Genomic DNA, 21,949 nt, shown 5'->3' with positions numbered 1-21,949 from the left:
GCTCATCGAGTGTGTAAAACATGTGTCGTGGATATAAAGCATAACGGTAAAAGACACACAGCGCTAACAATTCAAGCTGTTCGACTTGAGCATGGACAGTTTAGTCAGCCAGCCAGCCAGCCAGCCAGCCAGCCGAGAGCAGTCGGTGTCAGGAATGAGACAAGGCCATAATCCAATTCTGGATTTTACACGGCGTCATGCCTTTGCATTTGACAGCGTGATGGATGTGTATGTAAATGTGCTTTGAGGAAGGCTGTGAGCGGCAAGTTAAAGCAGACATTTAGGGCTGCCCTGTCAAAGATGAATACAAGAGAGGAAGGAGAGGAGAGGAGTGAATTCAAAACAAAGACAACTATTGATCCATGAAAGAAAGAAGATGGACACCAGAAGAGGCTCGGACAAGACGTCAGCTACCTCTTGAGCATCGTTCTGAATTCATCGGGAGGCACTTTGACAGCTTGACAAAAGGCCGACCATAAGGGGGATCGCTATCCGACATGTTTGAAAACGCAAAAGGTTACTTGGCTTTTTAAGTAGCCTTCCTATTGTCCTTCTTCACCCTTGATCTCACTTTTCCCTACGCCGCTCTGTAATTTAATAGAGACGAAAATTCTCCTGAAGACAATACGCTGTGTGTAAAAGTGCATAACCGCCGTAGCTTCTGCAAGACGCCAACCGTGAAATTTAGCAACTGACTGAAGTGGGGAATCTGCTCACCTGTTTCCACAGCAACCGAGAAAGAAAAATGGCGTTGGAAAAGAACCGTCTCATTGGGTCGAGATCTTTCTTTTAGAACTTGGTATGCAGGTCTGCATAAGTGGCACAAGTTATCCATTATCCAAAGCAGCAGACTGGATGCATTTATTTTCTGTCTTTTATGATGGACAGTTGTGTTGACGGTGACTCGGAAAGATGGCTCAGAGTCTATCGATTACTTTGAGCCATTTGACAAGTGACACTGAAAACTTTGGAAGTGAATAAATGAGCGCTGTCCAATTTGTGGCACTTTGTGAGTAGTATTTAGCAGAATTTTGATTTTCTAAAAACTCACCCAAAAATACATATTTTGTATTTTTTTTCTTTTTTACATGCCACGCCCGTATTTGCAACAGTTTCGACAACAAGACCCGCAATTTCCCGCAAGACTCGCTTACTCATTACAGTAACCTGATGCAGGTTTTACATCAGGGATCTTTCATTGAAATTCTGTCCATCACATTTTAATGACATCTCAAAAGCATGAGGCAAACAAATGCAAACTGAACAAAAAATAAAAATTCTTGGAAATTGTTGTTGAACCACAAAAAAGGGAAAATGGATTTATAATCACCATTAAATGTTTTTTTTTAGAAAATTGCGAGGGAAAAACAGACATTGTGAAAACTCCCACTGTGATTTTTGCTCTTCAATGGTCAATGCGCTGTTCTGCTGAGGCTATGATGAAAAGCAGGCCACATTTCTTTCAGTGAGCCTGAGACCTGCTCAAGACAATCAAGCAACTGAACAGAGGCACTAAATCATAATATAAAGGTGCACAGGTGTCCAGATGAAGAGGTATGGGGGCTTATAAGAGACACGAAGATACCGGCATCCATCTCGCTCACACAACCCAAGTAAAAAAATAAATAAAAAAGAATACAAAGAAAGATGAAATATACTTTGTCCATATTGGGAGTGGAAGAAAAAAGATGAGTTCGGAATGAGAGAGCAAGGTGGGTCCATGTTTGGGAAGGCGTGAGAAGATCAGCCGCTTGGCTGGACCAGTTTGTTATCGGCGCTCTCCAGGACCCCGCCGGTTGTGCCGAGCTGCTGGTCTGAGTCAGAGGGGCTGAGCCGGAGGGAGGTTTGAAGAGTCGGAACCCGAACTTAATCATTCAGGGGAAAGGCCAATGAACGTGGAGAGAGTAGAGAAAGAAATTCCACATGAGGAAAGAGGGAAAAGTGGCAAGAAAAATGAACAGTAAAGCGTTCGTAGCCGAGAAGAGTCCACTTGAAGGGCGACAAAGAAGAAGTGGATGCTGAGAGCTCGTAGCATGGAGTGAGGTCAAGGATTCATTGTCATGTGGCCCGCTTCATTGACAATTCCCATGAGCGAGTCGCGCGCTGAGGTCAGCGACTCAAAGCGAGGAGACGGCCGCGGCACGTCCGCAATCATTTCCTTTAACCGTCACCTGTCTGTCAACCTTGGCTCCGGGCTTCATGCAGCTTATCACTCGGCATATTGACTCCAGTCAATCTTCTCCGTCTAAGATTGACAAATAAGACTTGTACTGATCATGCAACACTTTGGGTCTTGTTGACTACGGAGATCAAATTTTTGCACAACGCACAATTTTCAGCGATAAAACATTCAACTAGTTTTATGTTTTGGTAGTTTTAAAGCGGAGACTATCTATGTGCAGCATGAGTACCAAGTGATAAATGGCGTCTATTCTCGTCAATGGCAGTGAAGGAGTTAAATGATGTGTTTAAAAAAATCATAAATCAATTCCGTTCTCAGCTATTTGGATTGGATTAGAGAAAGTGAGAAGGTCTTGTTGTTTTGCAAGTAACTTTGGACAACTTTGGCACATAGCAGATACGTATTCTGACTTTCTAGGAGGGAGAAATGGCGTGCAGTCATGTAGAAAGAGAATGCTGTTAGTGGTGTTATTAACAGGCTCCTGTGTTTTCCTCTTCTCAGCTGAGATATTCAGAGCATGGCGTCCTCAAGATAGAAAAAGACAGACGGACGCTCCACGCTAGCCTTCTTGCTTAGAAATATGTTTTTTTGCCCATTTAAAACAAATTAGGTTTCCCTCAAAGAGAATTTCAAGCATGGCTGCCTTTTGGGGGAGGGGGAGGGGGGCAGCAACTCTCTTTTCATTAATTTTCATTCTTTCCCCCTGAACAAATGACCTACTGTATAGCTCGCTCTGCATTCCTCTCCTTGTCACTTTCCCCCCTCTCTTGTTTTCTCCCTCCCTCCCTTGCCACCTTCCTCTCGCTCGCTGGTAAATTTGGGCCAGGCAATGGAAAGCAATTACACTGTCAGATAGGTGTATTCTGATTTATTAAAAGCCTTGAATGCTATCTGTTTGCTTCTCCTCTTTGTTTCCCCCGAGGGACACGAGAAGCTCGGCGACGCCCAAATGAGATGGAGTGAGCGCTCCCTCCTCGGCATCATCTAGCGAACGGGCGGAGTAAATATCCAGTGGCAGAAGAGGACGGATCGACCACGGGAACAGCTGCGAGGTTGGCAATAGAAAAACCTCTGGAGGCCTAAAGGTGCGGGACACGCAGAAAGAGTCTGCTGACTGCAGCACAAAGCTCACTCGGAGACGTAATCTTTCTTCTGTCCAATTTTTGTCTTTGCCAACTATCCATCACTCACCAAATTGCTCTGAGATTGATAGTCTGGAGAGTTTCGCAGGTTATCCTACAAAAAGTATGAAACCTCACAAGAAAAATTGGAAAAAAATATATTCAAACGTGTACTAAATATATAGTTTTGATTTTAATATCATACTCTTTGATAAAACAAGGCAAGGAATGTTGTCTTGACGATGCAGTTTATTGTGTAAATTATTTATTTTATTTTTATTATTTCATTATATTTTAAGATGATAGTTTGTGTTAATTATTTCTTTTATTTTTATTATTTTAAGATTTACACAAAAAGTACACAACCGAGTTCATTCGATTTCAATAAACTGCAAACGGTCCGATTTATTTATGTCAACTAATTTTATGTTGTTGTCGTAGGAACCGAACCCCCATAAAATCGAGAACACCCTGTATGACACGCCATAACTACGAAAAAAAATACAACTTGGTTCAACCTTGACAGAGGTCCGCTCTCGTCGCGCTATTAGCTTCTCGTCCTTCTCGCGTCAAGACAAACAGAGGGAGAAATTGCGCAAAGCCATTAAGGTGCGAATAGATTGCAATTCCCTGAATAAATATTATCTCGGAGCGAATCATCCAAAATCTGTATGCTTTGGCGCCAACATTATAATAAGGGTCAACAAGGGGTCAGCACGCCATCATATCTAGAGAACTTCACCTGTGACACTTTAATCTATTCATCCCAGCAAATTCCTCCGCATGCCATTGACCCGCTCCTTGGACACCTGCAAAGTTGAACAAACCGCAGGCATCCGCGTTCCCGCCCTGTGGCGTCAAAGCACGCATTTTACAAGCGTGATTAATGCACTCCCCAGCTACTCCTGATCCTCACCTCCTCTCCCTCATTACGCCGCTCTTCATCGCCAGAGGAACGGGTAGGGAGAGAGATGCCACTGCGGTGATGCGTAATAAAGCCTCGGGAATCCAGAAGGGGATCCAGCGGTCGCAGATAAGAGGCCGGGCTACGTACCGCCGATAGTAAACCTGCTTATCTGCCGCTACGATGAATCATCCTTCTTAGTTGTCCGTCTGGGCCAAAAACAACTCAAAAGTTTTGATGGTTTTTTTTTTCTCCCTATAGATCACAGCAATAAACAAAACGAGAGGTCGGCATCTAAGAAGCGTGTGATAGAATAAGGGCCAGTCACTAATGAAGCAAAATAGCATAAAACAAATGGCTGCCAAGAAACCGGTAATGATGCTACATTCTGTCGCCGAGGCGCTGGAGGCAGTGATAAACATATTATGAGATGATAAAGAGGGCTGTTTTTTTTTTATTTTTTTTATTAAATCCAAATACCTGCTATATGCTGCAGAACAACCCCGGGCAAAGAGACAGCACTGTGCTTAAAAAACTGAAAGGAAAAATATTAATGTTAGGAAACAGAAGCTTAGTCACAACGCGGGGTGAAATTAAATTCGGAGCCGCTGATTAAATGAAGACGCCTTGGCTGTTTTTGCCGGTTAGATTTCTTAGGCCACGGCATTTATGAACTGTCAGACGTTTGAAAGAGCAAAAAAAAAAAACTCGAGTTTTCTTGAGGAGCACCAGCTTGCTTCTGTTTATTTGAATGCTAGCTAACAAAGCGAAGAAACCGCCCCGTATTTGGGCGATTCAACATCTCACATCTGTACCTCTCGGCAAAGACATCTGTCTGTATATGAATGAATAGAAAATATCTATTTGCTTCTTTTAACTTTTTCCCCCCTCGCCATTTCCAATTCCCTTTGCATCCAGCCACCATGCACTTTCTGCTCACTGGCACAATACAAAGAGGATGTTCACATCAATCAAGTGGTCTAACGAGGCAGTCATCACCTCATCCACATGATAAATAGCTGATTGGCTATTCAGGCGCTGGCCTTTGTAGGAGGCCGCCAGCTGGAGGGCTCTCGTCATTGCAAACCAATCACCGAGCCATTCACTGAAGAGAGCGCGCCGTGTCAAGATCTCGGCTTTTGGAGAACGCCGCCATTAATTATTTACGGTTATTAAAACGGGCAATTTGTCACAGTCAACGCTGCCATGTTACATCTTGGGTCCTTGGAGATGTGACTTCATTGGTTTTTCCGAGTGAAGTCGGCTCTGACGCGTGTGACTTGAGGATGGCAAATATTTCTGATCAAGGGACATGAGTTTTCAAATGAGCGTATGAGTACGGATTATGTGTAGATTAGAGAAAAAAACCTGTTTATTTTAATAATAAATTAATAGTTTATTCTTAATTTGAAACGTTTTGACTGATCATTAATATTTTATGTGAGGAAGTAAAAATAAACGTAGAAAGTCTAGGTTTGACAGTTTTTTGGACAATATAGGTTGGTTTCACCAAAAATACCAGTTTCTGACTTCAAAGTAGAGAAAACAAGTTTTTGTAACTGTCAATTTTGACACTTTTTGTTCCATATAATATAACCTCAAACAAGAACACAACAATAACAAAGAGCTTTTGATGCCAAAATAATTTCTTTACAAATATACAACTACAAAATGCGCAACACTGACCAAAGCTAAACCTCAGGGCCATCTTTTTTTCCCCCCAGCATGGCGTTCCTCATTCACTAAATGAACTGAGCCGATAAAAAGCAAAACAAAACTGAGCTTTTCTCAACCACCCTCCCTACCCAATCTTTCAATTCACCGAGGAAGCAGAACTGAAAGGATGTGTCACCAAGCCAACCCATGCTTGTAAGGTCTCATCTCATCTCTGAATGTCTGGAAGAAAGCGTCTCAAATGCTTGTAGCACTTTTTTTGGTGTGTGCGAGTGTCTCCATTCTTTGTCCGCTTACCTCCAATGTGGCCGCTGACCTTCTCTTCTCTCCATGGGTGGAGTGGCTATTGATTGGATCTTGGCACATGGTGTACAAACACAGTGATAAGGGGGCGAGAGAGGCAACCAGGCAGACATGGCCGTAGTGCCCACTCCACTCCTCGCCCTCCACATAAACACACACACACAAAAAAAGCCTCTTCTTGAGAATCCACTCCCAGTGAGCACACACCCAGACATGCTAGCTACCCAAACGTCGATAGTAGACAGGATTAGGAATTAAATTCAATCATGAGTGTCTAAGTGATGTTAAGTTACTGTGGCTGACACTGACCCTTAGCAGCCATTTACGTGAGACTGTTTCAGCGGATAAAAATACACCGCCATTGAAATGAGTCATAGATCATTATAAAGCTCCAAAATTACATTACTGACTAATATGACGCAATACCTTTTTGTTCATAGCATTTCAAAAATATATACATGGATGGATTTTTTTTTTTTTCTTCCCCTGGCATAATCAGCCATTGTAATTTGTCTCAGCCACTGCAAAAATCACATTGTGCATGCTAAATTAATCTATTTGTATATACAGTACTACTGGACCGTTGAAAATGAACTGCTCGCTTGGTAGAGCAATCAGCTTTCACATCTGCTTCTGAGAGCAATCACTTTTTTTTTTTACCCATTTTTGCACAAGCAAACCATAGTAAATCAAGCCCATAGTGTCAGAATAGCATTCACACTTATATTCACACTGCGACTGAGTGGGAACTAAAAGTCACTCCGGAAAGTGGACCACTCGACCATCAGTGACCTCGAGTAAAACTCCGAAGGGAATATATGACATCCATGCATGTTTTTACTTGGCTTGCATGTGGATTTCAGATCACACAACCTTAAGAGTGTGGCTCGACCTCCCCCACCCGGAGGTCTCTCATCTATACTCCCTTTCCATCAGGTCTATAGGTAAAGTCTTCACCGTGTCAGAGGTGACTAATAGCATCACAGCCCTGCCCTTCCCTTCCCATCGGGCAGCAGAGACTGCTTGGAGCTCTCAGGCAGCCACTTTTTACAGGAGCTAATAAAAAAAATAAAAAAGTCTACTGGCAAGGGGGCCAAACAAAGTGCCTTCAGTCTCTGTCTGGAGATAAGAAAATACTTTGAATAAAACGGCAGCATCCTTTTAGTGTTTTTTGTTCGTATTTGAACAGGTCCGATGTGTGCTTCTGTAGACGTCAGCGCCTCAGGGGAGGAAAGAAGGTGGCTCAGATATTGTCAGGGCGATCTACAAAAGGGAATGCTGAGAGAGATGGGGACCAGAGGTGCAGAGGAAGAGAGAGAAAAAATCCCCTGAGAGTATATGAACCTGCTTCAATGTTTTATCTTTATGTCTGGTGTGTGCAAGTTGGTGTAAGTGTTCCAACACCAAGTTATAGTTACAACAGTGGATTGGTTGACACCATGTTGTGCTCACAAAATATTTGAATTGTACAGAGAGGCCATTTGACAATTTTTTTTAATAAATTTTTTGAAGGGACGAGAAAATATTCAGAATCTTCCAAACTCAGACTACTGCTGCCCTAAGGAGTTGTACTAGCATTAGCATATAGCTTTCCCTAGCTAATGGCACGTTGCTATCTTTAGACAGCAAACTACCTGACTCAATAGCGCCTCTGCTGGTTCCAGTCAAGTAGTGTCCGCAATTTGATATTAATGGCTATATTTCATAAAAAAAAACATATCAATGCCAACTCTTTCAACGTGGACTCATTATCCCTGAAAGATTTGATGGACTATTGTGACAGGAAGATGATTCAAGCGGCAAGTGGAGTTCAGAGACGTCATGCGGCAATTTACTTATGTATTATTATTATTATTATTATGAATTAATTAATTTATTTATTTCTGTTTGTTGGTTTATTTTTTGTTTGTTTGTTGTATGGACTTATGTGGCACTTTAGAGTGTTATTTTTTTATTTTATTTTTGTTTTGGATGTTTGAAATAAAGATATCAATCCATCAATCAATTAAACATTTCCACCCACAATAGAAGACTCATCGGAATGTTCATGGCCGACGGTCGCAGTCTGAATTTTACTGCGTGCTTGGCGGAGATGTCGCGTTACATCTGTATATGAACGTTCAGGCTTTACTGGGTCATAAAGCTTCGACGCTACAATCAATCAGCGTTTTTGTTGCTCGGTTCATGTGAAGAAAATTCATCAAAGATCGGGCAAATTCATCCAGACTTGCCAAATTCTTGTGTGTCTCGTGATAGGAATGGCCTTTGTTGTCTCAATTGGAAAGATAAAAATGGGGAGAAAGTGAAAGCGAATCAATAATTGCCAGGCGGACTTGAAAATTGTATTCAAATGCTGCTGCTGCTTTGCCCTTTGGATTCATCCCAAGCTTTTCTCAATCTCTCAATTAACAACCTCACTGAAGTCTTTTCGGGCGGTATGTTCCAAAACACATCATTCAGCTTGACAATATAAAAGTACCTGCCTTATGAGACGGATCGAGAGCAGCAGGTATATAAACAACACTATCCGAGCAGATTTGCTTCATAGGAATACATTACAAGGTAACAAATGAGTCAGTAGCCAAGAAGAATGTCGCCACAAATGGCCCCGGCTCTTATTTGCATCCTCGCAAGATGAGTGCAGCGTCCCTGCAAACGAAATAAAAAGAAATAAAAAGGTGTCTTTTTACAGTTTGATGTCACTAGAAGGCTTCCCTCATCCCGACCTGTTGTGAGTGTTTGGTGTTGCATTAGATAGGGAGAGCAATCGGGGGGGGGTCCGGGAAAAGATGGGAGGACTGCTGCTGGTGGAGGGGTAAAAAGCGACATAGAGTAGACAGAAAGAGATATGAGGGGGCCGGGCTGGGCTGTCTGCCACCCAGGCCCGGAGAACATAAAGAGAAAAATACGGCCATAAAAGCTCTCTATGACTATGAATACTAATACTGAGCCAAACCAAGCGTGTCTGTCCTTCTTCTCTCACCCTCTGTCTCACTCAGACAAACGACATGGCTTTCAAACAGGAAGTGGAGGGAGCCTTGGTGTGAAGAAAAAAAAAAAAAAAAAAAAGATTTATAATGTTTTAATTAGTGGGAAACCCATTAATTTTCTTCTGATAATTCAGACAAACTCGGTGTTTATTCTTTTCAATTGTCTGACCCAAATGACTGGAACACTCAGATAAAACTCCCCTTTAAAAAAAGTTCCCCACATCTATTTCTAGCCTGTGGTGTTAACCTACCCACATTTTTCCAGGTCTCTCTAGCAAATAAGCGTGAACTATACCATCATCATTAACCATCTCCATGTTATGATTTCAAAATTTCCACAGCCTTATCTCAATTTTATGGTCAGGTGCACCTTACAATGGACGTACTTTCATAATCCCTCCCCCCCCAACCCCGTGAAGCTTTCCTTGACAAATGTTAGCAGGACACAAGCAAAAGTCGTAATCTCTCAAGCATTTCTAATGAGTTTTTCTCCTACAATTATTTGATAAGAGCAGACGAGACTGGAGGCGACACACATGATACACTCGCTGCTGCAGAGGTGAGAGCTCTATGCATGACACATCCAGTCACACACACGCACACTCGTGCACAAACACACGACTGGGGGCTTATAACCTAGCGAGCAACATTGGTAATGATAACATGAGAGGCTGACGTTATGACCGCCGAGCGCACCCAAACTACCAATCTGGCTCTTTTAACTCCCAGCGCACACACATGCACACACACACACACACACTCCACCCAAACGTTGACCTCCCTGCTGCAGCGCTAGCATGCGATAAACACCACAAACACTTCATTCCCTCACTTGTCGACTCACCACGCTGAGTCCCAGCTGCTCCCTCCGCAGGTAGGGAAGGTTCCTGCGCTCCAGGTTGGCGAGGTAGTGCTGCAATCTGGAGTAGGTGTAAGGGTAGCAGTAGGCAAACTGGTAAACGTCGTCCTCTCGGTCGAAGCAGAAGGCAAACGACATGACATAATTGCGCCGGTGGTCCGGGCAGCGGTAGTAGTAGACATTTTTGGCTGGAAGCCTCTGCCTGAAAAAAATCAAATTGAAATTAATACAAGTCCAAGCAAGGAGCTGTTCTTAACTGTATTTTAAAAAAATACATTAAAAGCAACATCAACAAAGGGATGATTATAAAAAAAAAAAAGTTATATCATAAATGCCATCAGCAGTCGGCCTTCAGATTATCCGCACGTGTGATGACATTCAAAGGCACAGTTTGATTTTTATCACTCGATCACATTTTCATCTGCGTGACAGAATTTGTTCAATTACAGATGTGGCAGAAGATTAACTTGACTTTTATGAATTGCTCGATAATGACGGAAGAAACAACGGAAATCGGCGAGTCTGGCTTGGATATATTCGGATGCTGGTCCACCTCCCGGTCATTGGATTTTTGGAAAAATGGATTCAAAATCATTCAGGGATTAGTCATAAAACTATTACATCATTTACAAAAAAAAATGAAGTAACTTTTTAAGTAATTGTTTTTATTTTCTTAAAACCTTCCCTGATAAGAGCACCAGTTTTTCATTTTAGCCAGTTGGTAGGGGCGTGGTGGCCATCAGGAATTTTAGAACATTCCCGAACGGCCGGTCCATTCTAATACTGGTCAAACATCACAACCTGCTACTATTTTCCAGCAAGCGACCACACCTCATTTTCCGAGAATCGTATTCTCCTTCGTGACGACCTTCCGGAACTGCGAGATGCACGACGTGTCACCTATAGGCCGAATGAAGTGGACGGCTGCAGAATCAATGCGGGGCGGGTTGGTATCACTGCAGTGCGCACAACTTCTCTGCTTACGCGACATGTTTTGTGTTCACACCCTTCATCCATCTAACGTCTTCCTCTCTCTCCATTTCCCACTCGCAAAGGGTGTAGCAGGCGATGCACGTGACTGCCTGCGCGTCCCTTCCCACCTTGTCATTTTTACCGCTTTCCTCCAAATATCTGCAGCGCTGTCACTTTCGGAGGGTTCTGACGGTAAAAAGTCCACGCATGTGGGGGTGGGGTGGGGGGGAACAGTTCCGCTGCAAAAAGTCTCGCTAGGAGAGAAGAGGATAAAGGAGGACCAAGATGACTGATTGATGGGTTTGGGGTGTTTGGATCAGGAAGAAAGGTGGTATGAGGAGATAAGGAGAAGATAAAAGAGTGGGGAGATGGCAGATCCACCGTTGATATGCGGGAAGCGGGTTTAGCTGCGTGTATAGCGGCTGTGGGACGGAGGGCCGCCTGTAGTGAGCGAGCATTTCTGGCACGAGATGAGATGAAGATGCTATCGGGTTTGTGATAGGAACGGGGGGCCTGACAATCAACACGCAGGACAGACTGCTCAGCGCTAAATCTCTGAACCTCTCCTGTCTGACTCACAGCCCAGAGGAAGGAGGCAGGGGAGGAAAGACAGTTTGATGTGTTTGTTCAAGCACATAATGTATCAGAATAGGCGACAGATAAAAGCCACCTTTAGAGTTGGGCTCAGGTTGCCCCTGCTTAGTCTTCTAATCCCGCTCCGACTGTCGGAGGCAGTGACCGTTTTCTGTTGAACAATCAACGGACTGCCGCGTGTCTACGCTTTTGGTATCATGCTCAGTTCCTGCACCCGATACCCCAACGGGACATCAGTTATTTTGGTAGCCTTTGTTACATTTGACAGAACTGCACATAAACAAACAACGAAAAAAGGGATTGTGGCAAAAAAGAGAGGAGAACGGATTTGCGTAGGACTGAGTGACTCTTTTTTGCAGAAAATAAATGTAGTTGGTAGCAAATTTTAATCAAATACCCCCAAAAATGTCATAAGTGCTACTTTTTATTTTAAAATCAGTTTGGAGGAAAATGAATCTCATTTTGTACCTGTTTTCTTAAGAATCCTACAAGGTCAACGCATTTTGAAAAACTTCTAAAAGCTGACAGAGATGTCAGCCTCCCCCACGGGCCATGTTCGGTTAAATGTGATCAAAAGCCATTTCTTTACACATTTCTTTGCTTATACTAGGAATCACTCTCATATTTGACTTCTTCCGCTCAATGCGAAGCCGTGTGACCTTGCCGAAGACTGAAAAAGTCCTGACTATTGATTTTAATTACTGCGGCTTGTCATGGCATTATAGTTATAGGCCAGGGAAAAATGCTCTTTGACTTCATTTGGAAAGCGGTTGCCCGTAAGGCCTGCTTGAACAACGTGAGGAGCTGCACCAGCTTTAAATAACCACGGGCACAAACACAAATGGAAAAAAAAAAAAAAAAGCTTGAGGAAAACACACACAGTCCCTCAGGTTTAATCTAAGCAGTGGCTGTTCCTTCCTGGCAGCTGGCAATTTGTTTTATCTAAATGGTACCTTCTCCCCTGCCCATCTCTAGACGTGGTACAGTGCCGTCGCTCCCAAACAGAATTATCACAATGTGGGATGAAGGCAAAGAAAAAATAGAGACACTTTCCCTCCAGATGATAAGACGCTCACACGTGATTTTACAATTCAGTGATTACACAAACAACAAAACGCAAAGTAACACACTAATGTGAGCTAGTCAAGGTCATGAGATGAGTTAACTTCCAGAGTGGAAATAAAACAAGGAAAATAGTAAATAGTACACCAAAGCAGACATAAATGTAAAAGGCAGAAGGTAGAGATCAGCTAAGCTAAGAAGATAGCAGAAAAGAGTCCTGATAAAAAAAAAAGTCATAAATGGGGTCCTCTTGGTAAAAGTAAGCTGAAATAGAAAACAAGCGCTGTAGAAAATGATGGATATAGAGATGCTCTGTCAAGTCTCAGGGGAGGTTATGAAAAAGAAAAAAAAAAAGTCCCACAAAGGGATGGATGAGATGTGAGGTGCTGTCAACTCAACAAAGTAACATGAAATTGCAGTCAACCTTACTGTGGCTACATGGGAATCTCCCGACTTGGTGAGAAGGAAACATCCATTTTGTGGAATATTTAAAAAAAAAACAAAAAAAAAACACACACAACACCTCAAAATATGATAATGAATTATTCTTTGCCACCAGCAGTTCCATAAAGTGACATGAAGTCCTGCTGTGCTAGCAAAACCATTTGCATTCTGTGGCGGTGGTGGTTGACAGTTCCATTAATAATAATAATTCCTCTGAGCGCATCCTTATTCGGATGTGCAACAAAAAACGACAGTGAGATTGATTTCGAAATAAATAAATAAGTAAAGAAATAAAAATACATAAATAAATCATTTGCTGTGTACTTTCTGGCACACCTCACGTTGACCTTGAGGCTACGGGAGCTTTGCTGAAACTATGGCAGAATATCTAATTCTTGAAAATAAAAGAATGTTGATGTTTTGTTTACCAATAAATGAAACTAGAAAAAAGCAGAGCGAAAATTCAGTTTTGAAAAAAGTCATGCTACCAAATTAGTAACTGCGACTAACGTTGGTTTGTTTGCTAACTTTGCTAAGGCTAGCTTGCCATTGCTAGCGCTGCTATTTTGTTGAAGCTGAATATGCGTTCTCTATGATTATTGATCATGACTTCGATAATTTCATGATTATTTTTAGACATACTTAAACGGTTTCTTGCCACGACTCCAAGTTTCAGAAAAATTGGCGGCGTAGTTTTGGCATGATCCTGCCATCACACAAACTAACCAACTATCACGGGTGAAAATAATCCCTCATGCTTTTCTGCTTGGTGAATGTAATAAGACAACGTAGACGGCAGAGGATTTGACACAGTTGGCCTTTAGCGAGGCGTCACCATCCTTAGCTCGGAACTTCAGCTCCCGTATTGACGGTGTGGGCAGACGTCATGAAGTTTGAAGATGAAGGCTTATAAATTGGTAGCTTTCACACATGCGGCACCTTGTCTATATTTCAGAATCAATCAAGCGTAGAGGACACATCAGTCAGAGCTTCTCCGAGCACTCTAACAGACAAAGGCAACCGGGACTAAAATAGGACACACACACACACGTGCATACACTTCTTTTATATTGTCCGCCTCGCTGTTGTCTCATCGAGCTTGTCAAACGTTTATCCCGTCAACAGTTAGGAAGGTTACCCGTTTTCAAATAAGCTTGTGCAGCTGTCCTGCAGATCCCCAGCAGCTCATTTGAGGCAAATAGTCAGTTTGGCAAACATTTCACACGCAATGACACATTTCTTTATTCCCCCGACGCAACTCCATCTATAACCGACGGGCCAACGGTTCTTGGCAAACGGAAACGAGGACAGATGTTAGCTTGGCTTATTGTTGTCAAACGTGGGCCCACGTCCTTGTTTAGTGTGTCACCTAAGAAACAACTTCCCGGTAATCTCGCACATGTGTATGTTTATTCATGTGTGTGTAGTGTAGCCATGACGGCGTATCAATTCTCGAGGCGTCAGTCTTCTTTTTATATGCAAATTAGCATTTAGCTGTTAGCTAGTATATGTTACGTGGCAGGACGGTATATTTGTATGTCTACTATGTGACTGAAATAAATATCAGACATGTTTCAGAATGGAGAGCCAAAGTAAAAGTTTGCTTGATGCCAAACGTGCAGTGTTCGCGCTAATATTGATCATGGCCGACTCAATTAGTTAATGAATTTGTTCGACAAATCCCAAAGGCGGCAACGTCAACAGTGACCATTTGAAGTTCTGTTGGCTGCCGTCGTATCACACCCACTAAGTTGCACCTGATCGGGAATATATGCGGCAGACATTAAATGAGCAGGGATTTCCATAAAACAGTGAGAGGAGTCATAAATCTCCGATTTTCATCTAAATAAAACACTCAGGGGAGGACGCTAGTTTGTTGGGATGCCGCTGTATGTTAAATACCGAGTACATAAGCGTGGCTGTTTATCCTAGTATGATCTGTTTTGTTTGCCCTTGTGCTTGGAAATTCATCTTCTCTGGTGACTCATTTCGTCATGTTGTTTTTCCCCCTCGAGTATTTTCTAGTTTTATGTCAGATTGAAGAAAGAAAAAAAAGTTATTCCGTGGAATAAATCATCTGAAAAAGACTTTGGTGGGGGCGTTATGGAGTTAGATGTTGCAGTCATAACTGTCAAACTGTTGCGCACATTTTCTATCCTTTAATTTAGTGAACGTATGCTTGCATTTGGAGACAGTTTTAAATTGACATGTTACAGTTTTTAAGTTATTACATTACATCTATGGATGTAAATTCATTTTTGTCATTGAGTCAACATTTCAAAACACTATATGACGAAATCATTTTGAAGTGAGCGTAAGCTAACAGGCTGAATCGGACTAATTTCTCAAATGGGAAAGTGTGACAGTACCTATTTGTACCAGAAGGGGGCCTGCAGACGTGTTGCATCTAAAATGTCACTCTCCATTACATTTCTAATGCTGACAGCATGACGACAGCTCCGAAAAGATTTTGCAAAAACAAAACAAAAAATACTTTTTCTGGTCATTTTGGAAATCGGCGAATTTCGCTTTATCGTCATTTTTACATTCACGTCACACCCCTGGTCAGTGTCCACCTCGTAACACACACATCCAATTACATTGTCAGACTGTAGTCTTGGCTGATGGATTGAAGCTAGTCATTTGGGCCTGACATAAACTACGAGCTCCTCTGTGTGTTGTGGGCCTCTGTGGCAATTAGCAGTAAGCAGATGATCACTGTGCCCTCGCCACTGTGGCGCCACCGGTCCCCCGTGGGCAACGAGGCAGGTGCACATTCATTTGAAATAATGGGGGGGGGTGCGGGTACACATTAAACACACACATGTAGTCACGGAAAGAATATCGAATAGACGCTCCTATGTAATAAAGCGATGAGCGTTAAGCCCCTGCGGTAAACAACAGAAAGCGTCCGTCCATTAATTGCATGATGCAGCATTTCCCTGGGTGCAACATTATACTCCCACCGCATTATCGGAGGGGCGTGCGTGCGTGTGTAACGGCGGGCCCAACAGACAGCCTGGCGCCAATGAAGACTGCGTCATAAAAAAAAAGGATGTCTCAAGACAGTAGGGACTGAAAACAGGATGCAACGTACACACACGCAACGCCAGGTTCTTTCTACCTGAGGAGTGTGTTCGCATTGACGTGACAGTTGAGGTACAAGCAACTTTTGCAAGTCTGTCGAGTAATATCGTGAGTGGAGGGGAGATGCGCTCATGACCTCACCGTGTGTGACTCCCAAAGTGAGTCAGACGGCTGATGTCAGATTCTGAATCAAAATGGTTTATCCTCCTGAGCGTAGAAGTACTTCTGTTTGTGTGTGTGTGTGTGTGTGTGTGATGAGGTCATTCTCTCAGGCAGGCTTTGCGACATGCGACACGCTCTGATGGCACCGAAATTCCGAACAGAGATGAGCTCACCTACTTCTGTTGTTGATGTTTATAAGAAATTCAAAAGCCAACAGGGGAGTTGTAATCCTTCGTCGAGTTGTTTACTTTTAAATGTAGTTTTTTTTCATTTATTTAACTCTTTAAATTTATATATTTGCTCACTTGGCTGGAAGATAAGATTTTTTTTTAAGGGTTCATATTAAGTGAGTCTGACTTTTTCACGTTATTGAAACGGATGTGCTCATTAGGATTGCAGGTGTGCTGGCGACTCGAGGGGAGGCGGGGCGCAACCTGAACTGGTCGTCCGTCAATGGCAGGGTCCATTCGGACAAACTACCAATCATACTCACGTTTAACTCAATGAACAAGTCTTAAATTACCTTGACATGCATGTTTTGGCAATGTGGGAGGAAGTCAGAGTTCTCTGAGAAAATTATAAGGTAGATGTGTTTAGTCTAGGTCTAGATAATTATTTTGATTAATAACTCGTCAAGTTTTACCTTAGTTAATTCTGTAAAATACTTTAACGTATCATATTGTAGATTCTCACAAGACACAAACAGAAAATGTTTTTTTTAAAAACAAAAGGCTCTTATCTTAAAAATCACATTTTCAAATGTAAATGGAATGAAGTCAAGTCAAGGCCAGTATTTAATAAGATAAGATAAAGATAAGTCACAAGCCTCGAAATTGCTGATTCGAATCAGACTCAAGTCAAGTCATGTGACTCAAGTCCCCCACTGTTGCTGTAAAATCGTTGAAGTTTTTATGATGGCAACAGTTCGACCCTGGATTGCCATTATTAATTTATATAATGAATATTCGCTAAAATATTCTTCCAAATCACTCCTCAGGATTTTAGCATCCTTGTGAGATCAGTCGGGTCATACCAACAAGCTACCGAGATGGTCACTTGTAGCGTCATGATCGCGCCCAGACTATTAGCCACAACAGCACTGACTGGCACGTTCTCTATTTCTCTGCTGCCAAGTTCACCTCCCTCATCACTCTCTACCCCGACCCCCCCGTCCCGAGGCTCCTGCTTGTCTTGGCACAAATATGCTAGCCTGTCTCTGCACATTTCCCTTGGTACAATAGCAGCAGCTGGGGTCCTTGCTGCCCTGTCTACTTCTATACCCCCGGTAGATCAGTCACACGCACGTACAGTATACACAAACCGGTGTCACCGTGTGTGCCAGGGGTGGCGTCACACACGGGTGGGGACGGAAGGAGAAGGATGGAATGGACGAGTACTTGGCCTCTCAGACGGCCACATGCTGCCAATTAACTTCTTCGGCCACCGAGGGGTTAGTCTGGCATCGGCACGTGGGCTCCTCACACACAATCAGACAAACGTAAACAGACACACACACACATGCACTTGGTGGTAGCACGAGCAGTATCTTTCAGTGTGCAACAGGACAATCAGGGGAAGAACAAAGAGAGGATGGGATGTTCTGTGGCAATCCAAAAGGCCACTGGAACTGATCAATACTCCCTCTGTTTGACTTGTAAACAAAATAGAAAAGAAACTCACAAAGAAAGAAAAGGTCACTGTGAAGTACTTTCCAAGTATCCAGCGCCAAATTCTGGGAGGTCGCTCACCCCATTATCCCTTTTTTTTTTTAAATGACTTTTCTTATTCTGTTCAGGGTCACATGGATCTATACAAAGGCAAAGACAGACTAGACCCTGGCTTGGTGTCTATTCCATTCCATATTTTGATTTTTGAAGGTTTAAAAACTTTCTCCTCTTTATCACAAATGATTACTGGAAATAATCATATATTTACACTGTTTATTTTTGTGATGTTCTTTCCACCAAAATATAATTTTTTATCCCCCCAAAAACAATTAATTTTGATTTAAATTGCATTATTTATATTTATATTATTTTAGCTTTTTCCCAAAATGCAGAATTTTATGTGGTAGTTTCCTATAAAGAAATGATTAATTTTCTGGCTTTTTTGTTCTTCTTGGCAAATTTTCCAAAATGTTTTTGCATCCAAAACATTTAAAAAAATACCTACATTTTTTTCTTAAAAAATCCAGTTTTCTGTCTCCCCTAAATTACTTCAATGTAACTTGTCTTGGGAAAGTTTTTGAAAGTCTCCTAGAGGGAATGAACATCTTTCTTCCAAAACATTTTCGTCCTCATTCTGTGTAATAACCACATGGAGGTGAAGAGTGCTGTCTGACTTAGCTGTCCAAAATGTTCCATTGGTTTTCACTTGGTTTGAGATTTACTCTCCCTGCGTGTGAGTGTGTGCGAATATGTCGCATGTGTGTGTGGATGTGTGTGTATGTGCGTCAAGCCATGTTGGTGATTACACTAGACAGAAGGAATTACAGGCTATTACAGAAAAGAGCCTGTGGCAGCAACAGCCAGAGCCGCAGTGCCCTTAAAGGCTTATGGCACTCTTAATAATAAAAACTAAAAAAAAGAAAAAACAGAAGAAAAGAGAGCCAATCATTTCAACTGAAAAACACAGCTGCCTGTTGTGTCAAACATAAATACAGAAAAGAATTATAAAAAGCAGACCATGTCATATGGTACTTATATTTTATCGTTTCATACGATAAAGTGTCGTGTGTTTGGAAGGAAATTATAGCGTGGCCTAAAGGATTGTGTACACCATTTCCGGCTGGCAGCAACTATACGATATTTTATGCATCCCATAAAAAAAAACCAAGAACCTTAAATGTTTGTTCATACAAAGAATTTTTCCCACAGGACATCAACTAAGACAAAAATGGAAATTGATTTGTGTCCACCCCGGAAAATAAGTAAGAAGTAAGTAAGTAAGTAAGTAAGTGAGCAAGTAAGTAAGTAAGCAACAGCTTCATACTCCAGGCTGTTAGGATCCTGAACTCGCTCCCCCTTTCTGCGTAGCGTCCTGTTCTTTGCGCTATGCTTACTGTCTGCTGTATGCACACTGGCTCAGTTTTGCTCCTCTTATTTATTGGGTTATTGGTTTATTATTTATTCATCGCTCATTTTATTTATTTATTATTTTTTATTTATTATTTATTGTTTGTGCCTTCTTGTTTTTATTTTGTGTCGTCTACTTGTATGTCTCATCACCGTGGGATAGAGGAAACGGAATTTCGGTTTCTTTGTGTGTCTTGACATATGAAGGGATTGACAATAAAGCTGACTTTGACTTTGAGTGAGTGAGTGAGTGAGTGAGTGAGCAAGTAGGTAAGTAAATAAATAAAAAAAAATAAAAAAAAAAATAAATAAATAAATGTTACTGTGTTAATGTAGGTAGGTAAATAAAAAAATAAAAAATAAAAAAATAAATAAATGTGAATTCAATATATGTGAATTAACAATATACTACAGTGTGATTTTGTTGACTATTTTAGGTGTTTCAACATATATGTTGAATTCACTTTTGTTTTATGTGCTAATTTTACAGTCAACTGGAAGTGACAACTAAACATCTTGATGCAAGCACACACTTCCTTGTTTGGAGAACACAAACAATTTCAGATTCCATGCCTATGATCATACATCTATAATTCTTCTCTTTAGTAGTGGTAAAACAAAGACACCAAAGGAAAATCAGAGCACGCTGAGATGAAGATTTGTGCAACTTGGATACTATTTCAATGCGCGTGGCGACTGTAGACCTCCATGTTGGAAAGTTTCATCAAAGCTTCATTTCATGTTTGTCTTGTCTTTCACTTGGGAGTGTCTGCTGACAGAGGTGAATATCTTTTCAATCTTAAAGCTTTAAGTTCTCTGCAAGGTTAAATGGATCCGCCCTGGAATTAAATGGCTTTTTCCTTGGCTACACTCCTTAAAGGTCAGTGGAAATTGTCCCTGTGGTTGCATAATCTTGCTTGGACTTTACAGAGAACATCAGGGGCCACAATATTAGGTACACCTGCAAAAACTAATGAGGTGGCGCCCCTATTTTTTGCTTTTTTGACACTATTTCTGCTTTGGAAAAAAATGTGACAAATGCATGAATCGGTTGGTATGTTGGTTAATCCATCCCACAAAGTATTCATTCAATCATTTTTATTTATTTTGATCAATTTTAATCACTAGCCAGGACTAATGGCAAATGATGCACTTGCCTACATGACAGTAAAATATGTGGTACCCTTCATCACTGAGACAATTCTCATGGTAAGTTCAGACACATGCTCCTCAAAAAGTCTATGAAGTAACGTGGTGTGCCCCAAGGTTCAATTTTAGGCCCTTTTGTGTTTATATCTGCACCCTGTCATTAGGAGGCAGACAATGAATCAACTGAATTTTTAATCATCGGTCCTGAGGACCAGAAACTGATTTGGAAAAAAAGTTTCGGGAGCAAAATTAGACCTGGACTAACAATCAAAACCAATCATGTTACTCTATTTTTACATCCAGCATGGAAAGCAGACCCACGTGCCATTTTGAAACAGAATGCGAGGTATCCTTGCAAGGCAATAGCCGATAATACATCATGTCGGCCCAAGTCATGCGTCTGCACACAGAATAATAATTGTCTTTTTACGAAGAAACAACTGACAACGGCGAAAGAACAAGCGAGCCACAAATAAGACTAGTTGCTTCTCATTGTTATTGTTTATTGCTACAAAGCTGACAAGATGAATATTTTATTTCCTTCTCCAGGGAGCCATTCATTTCCTCCACCCCAAAATAACACACATACAGTGAGACACACACACATAATTGATTTGTTTGTGATGTTACCAATCACTACTTTTAGAAAAAAATAACCACAGCCTCAAAAATTAAAGTGCCTTGGCATTCTGTCTCATTGACACGCGCACGCACGCGGGCACACAGGTACACGCTCATCCATCAGTTGAGCCTCCTCCCTCGCTCTTGTGAGTGACAGATGACTTGTCACAGAGCTAAACGGGAGAATATTTTACTGCAGATTGAAAGAGGAGGAAAAAGGAGAGGGGGAAAGGGAAAAAAGAGAGAGAAATTGCTCCATTACGCTACAAAGGTAAATCATTCCGTGGGCTGGAGATCACAGGATGGCGGTGAAATTGACACACACACGCACACACCTAAGTGTCCACACGGGGACACATGATGAATCTTCTGCATCGCACTTTCGCTGCGGTGTGGACAAAAGTATTGGGACTCACCTACTTGTCCAATTTAACTCATTCACTGCCATTGACGGCTATAGACATCAAAGATCCATTAAGACAGGAGTGTCGCAGGCCGCATCATCGTCATAGTTTGCTTCAAAGGGCCATTAAAATTGTTAACCCAAATAAATGTATGATGTCTCATATTGTATGTTTGGTATAGGCTACACAACAAACTGATGAATAACTAGTTTTCAAAAAGAAAAACTATTCAAATATTTAAAAATAAAAAAATCTAATCAAATATTTAAAAATAATTTAGAAAAATGAATGGTAATGAAAATTGCTAACAATATCTCTATTTTTTAAAAGTGAAAACAATTTGAAAT

General features: G+C 41.7%; 1 protein-coding gene across 1 annotated transcript in view; it reads right to left on the bottom strand.

The window, feature by feature from the left end:
• Window positions 1-21,949, bottom strand: part of agbl4 (ATP/GTP binding protein-like 4) — a 163,568-nt gene that overhangs the window by 65,485 nt on the left and 76,134 nt on the right. Inside the window, exon 5 of the mRNA XM_037250705.1 lies at window positions 10,019-10,235. Within this exon, the coding sequence (XP_037106600.1) occupies window positions 10,019-10,235 (217 nt within the window). The remainder of the gene's footprint in view (window positions 1-10,018; window positions 10,236-21,949) is intronic.

The sequence above is a fragment of the Syngnathus acus genome, chromosome 4, assembly GCF_901709675.1.
Source record: "Syngnathus acus chromosome 4, fSynAcu1.2, whole genome shotgun sequence".
Classification (NCBI taxonomy): domain Eukaryota; kingdom Metazoa; phylum Chordata; class Actinopteri; order Syngnathiformes; family Syngnathidae; genus Syngnathus; species Syngnathus acus.
Note: the sequence above shows the minus strand (reverse complement) of the source record. Positions and strands in the feature narration are given on the sequence as shown.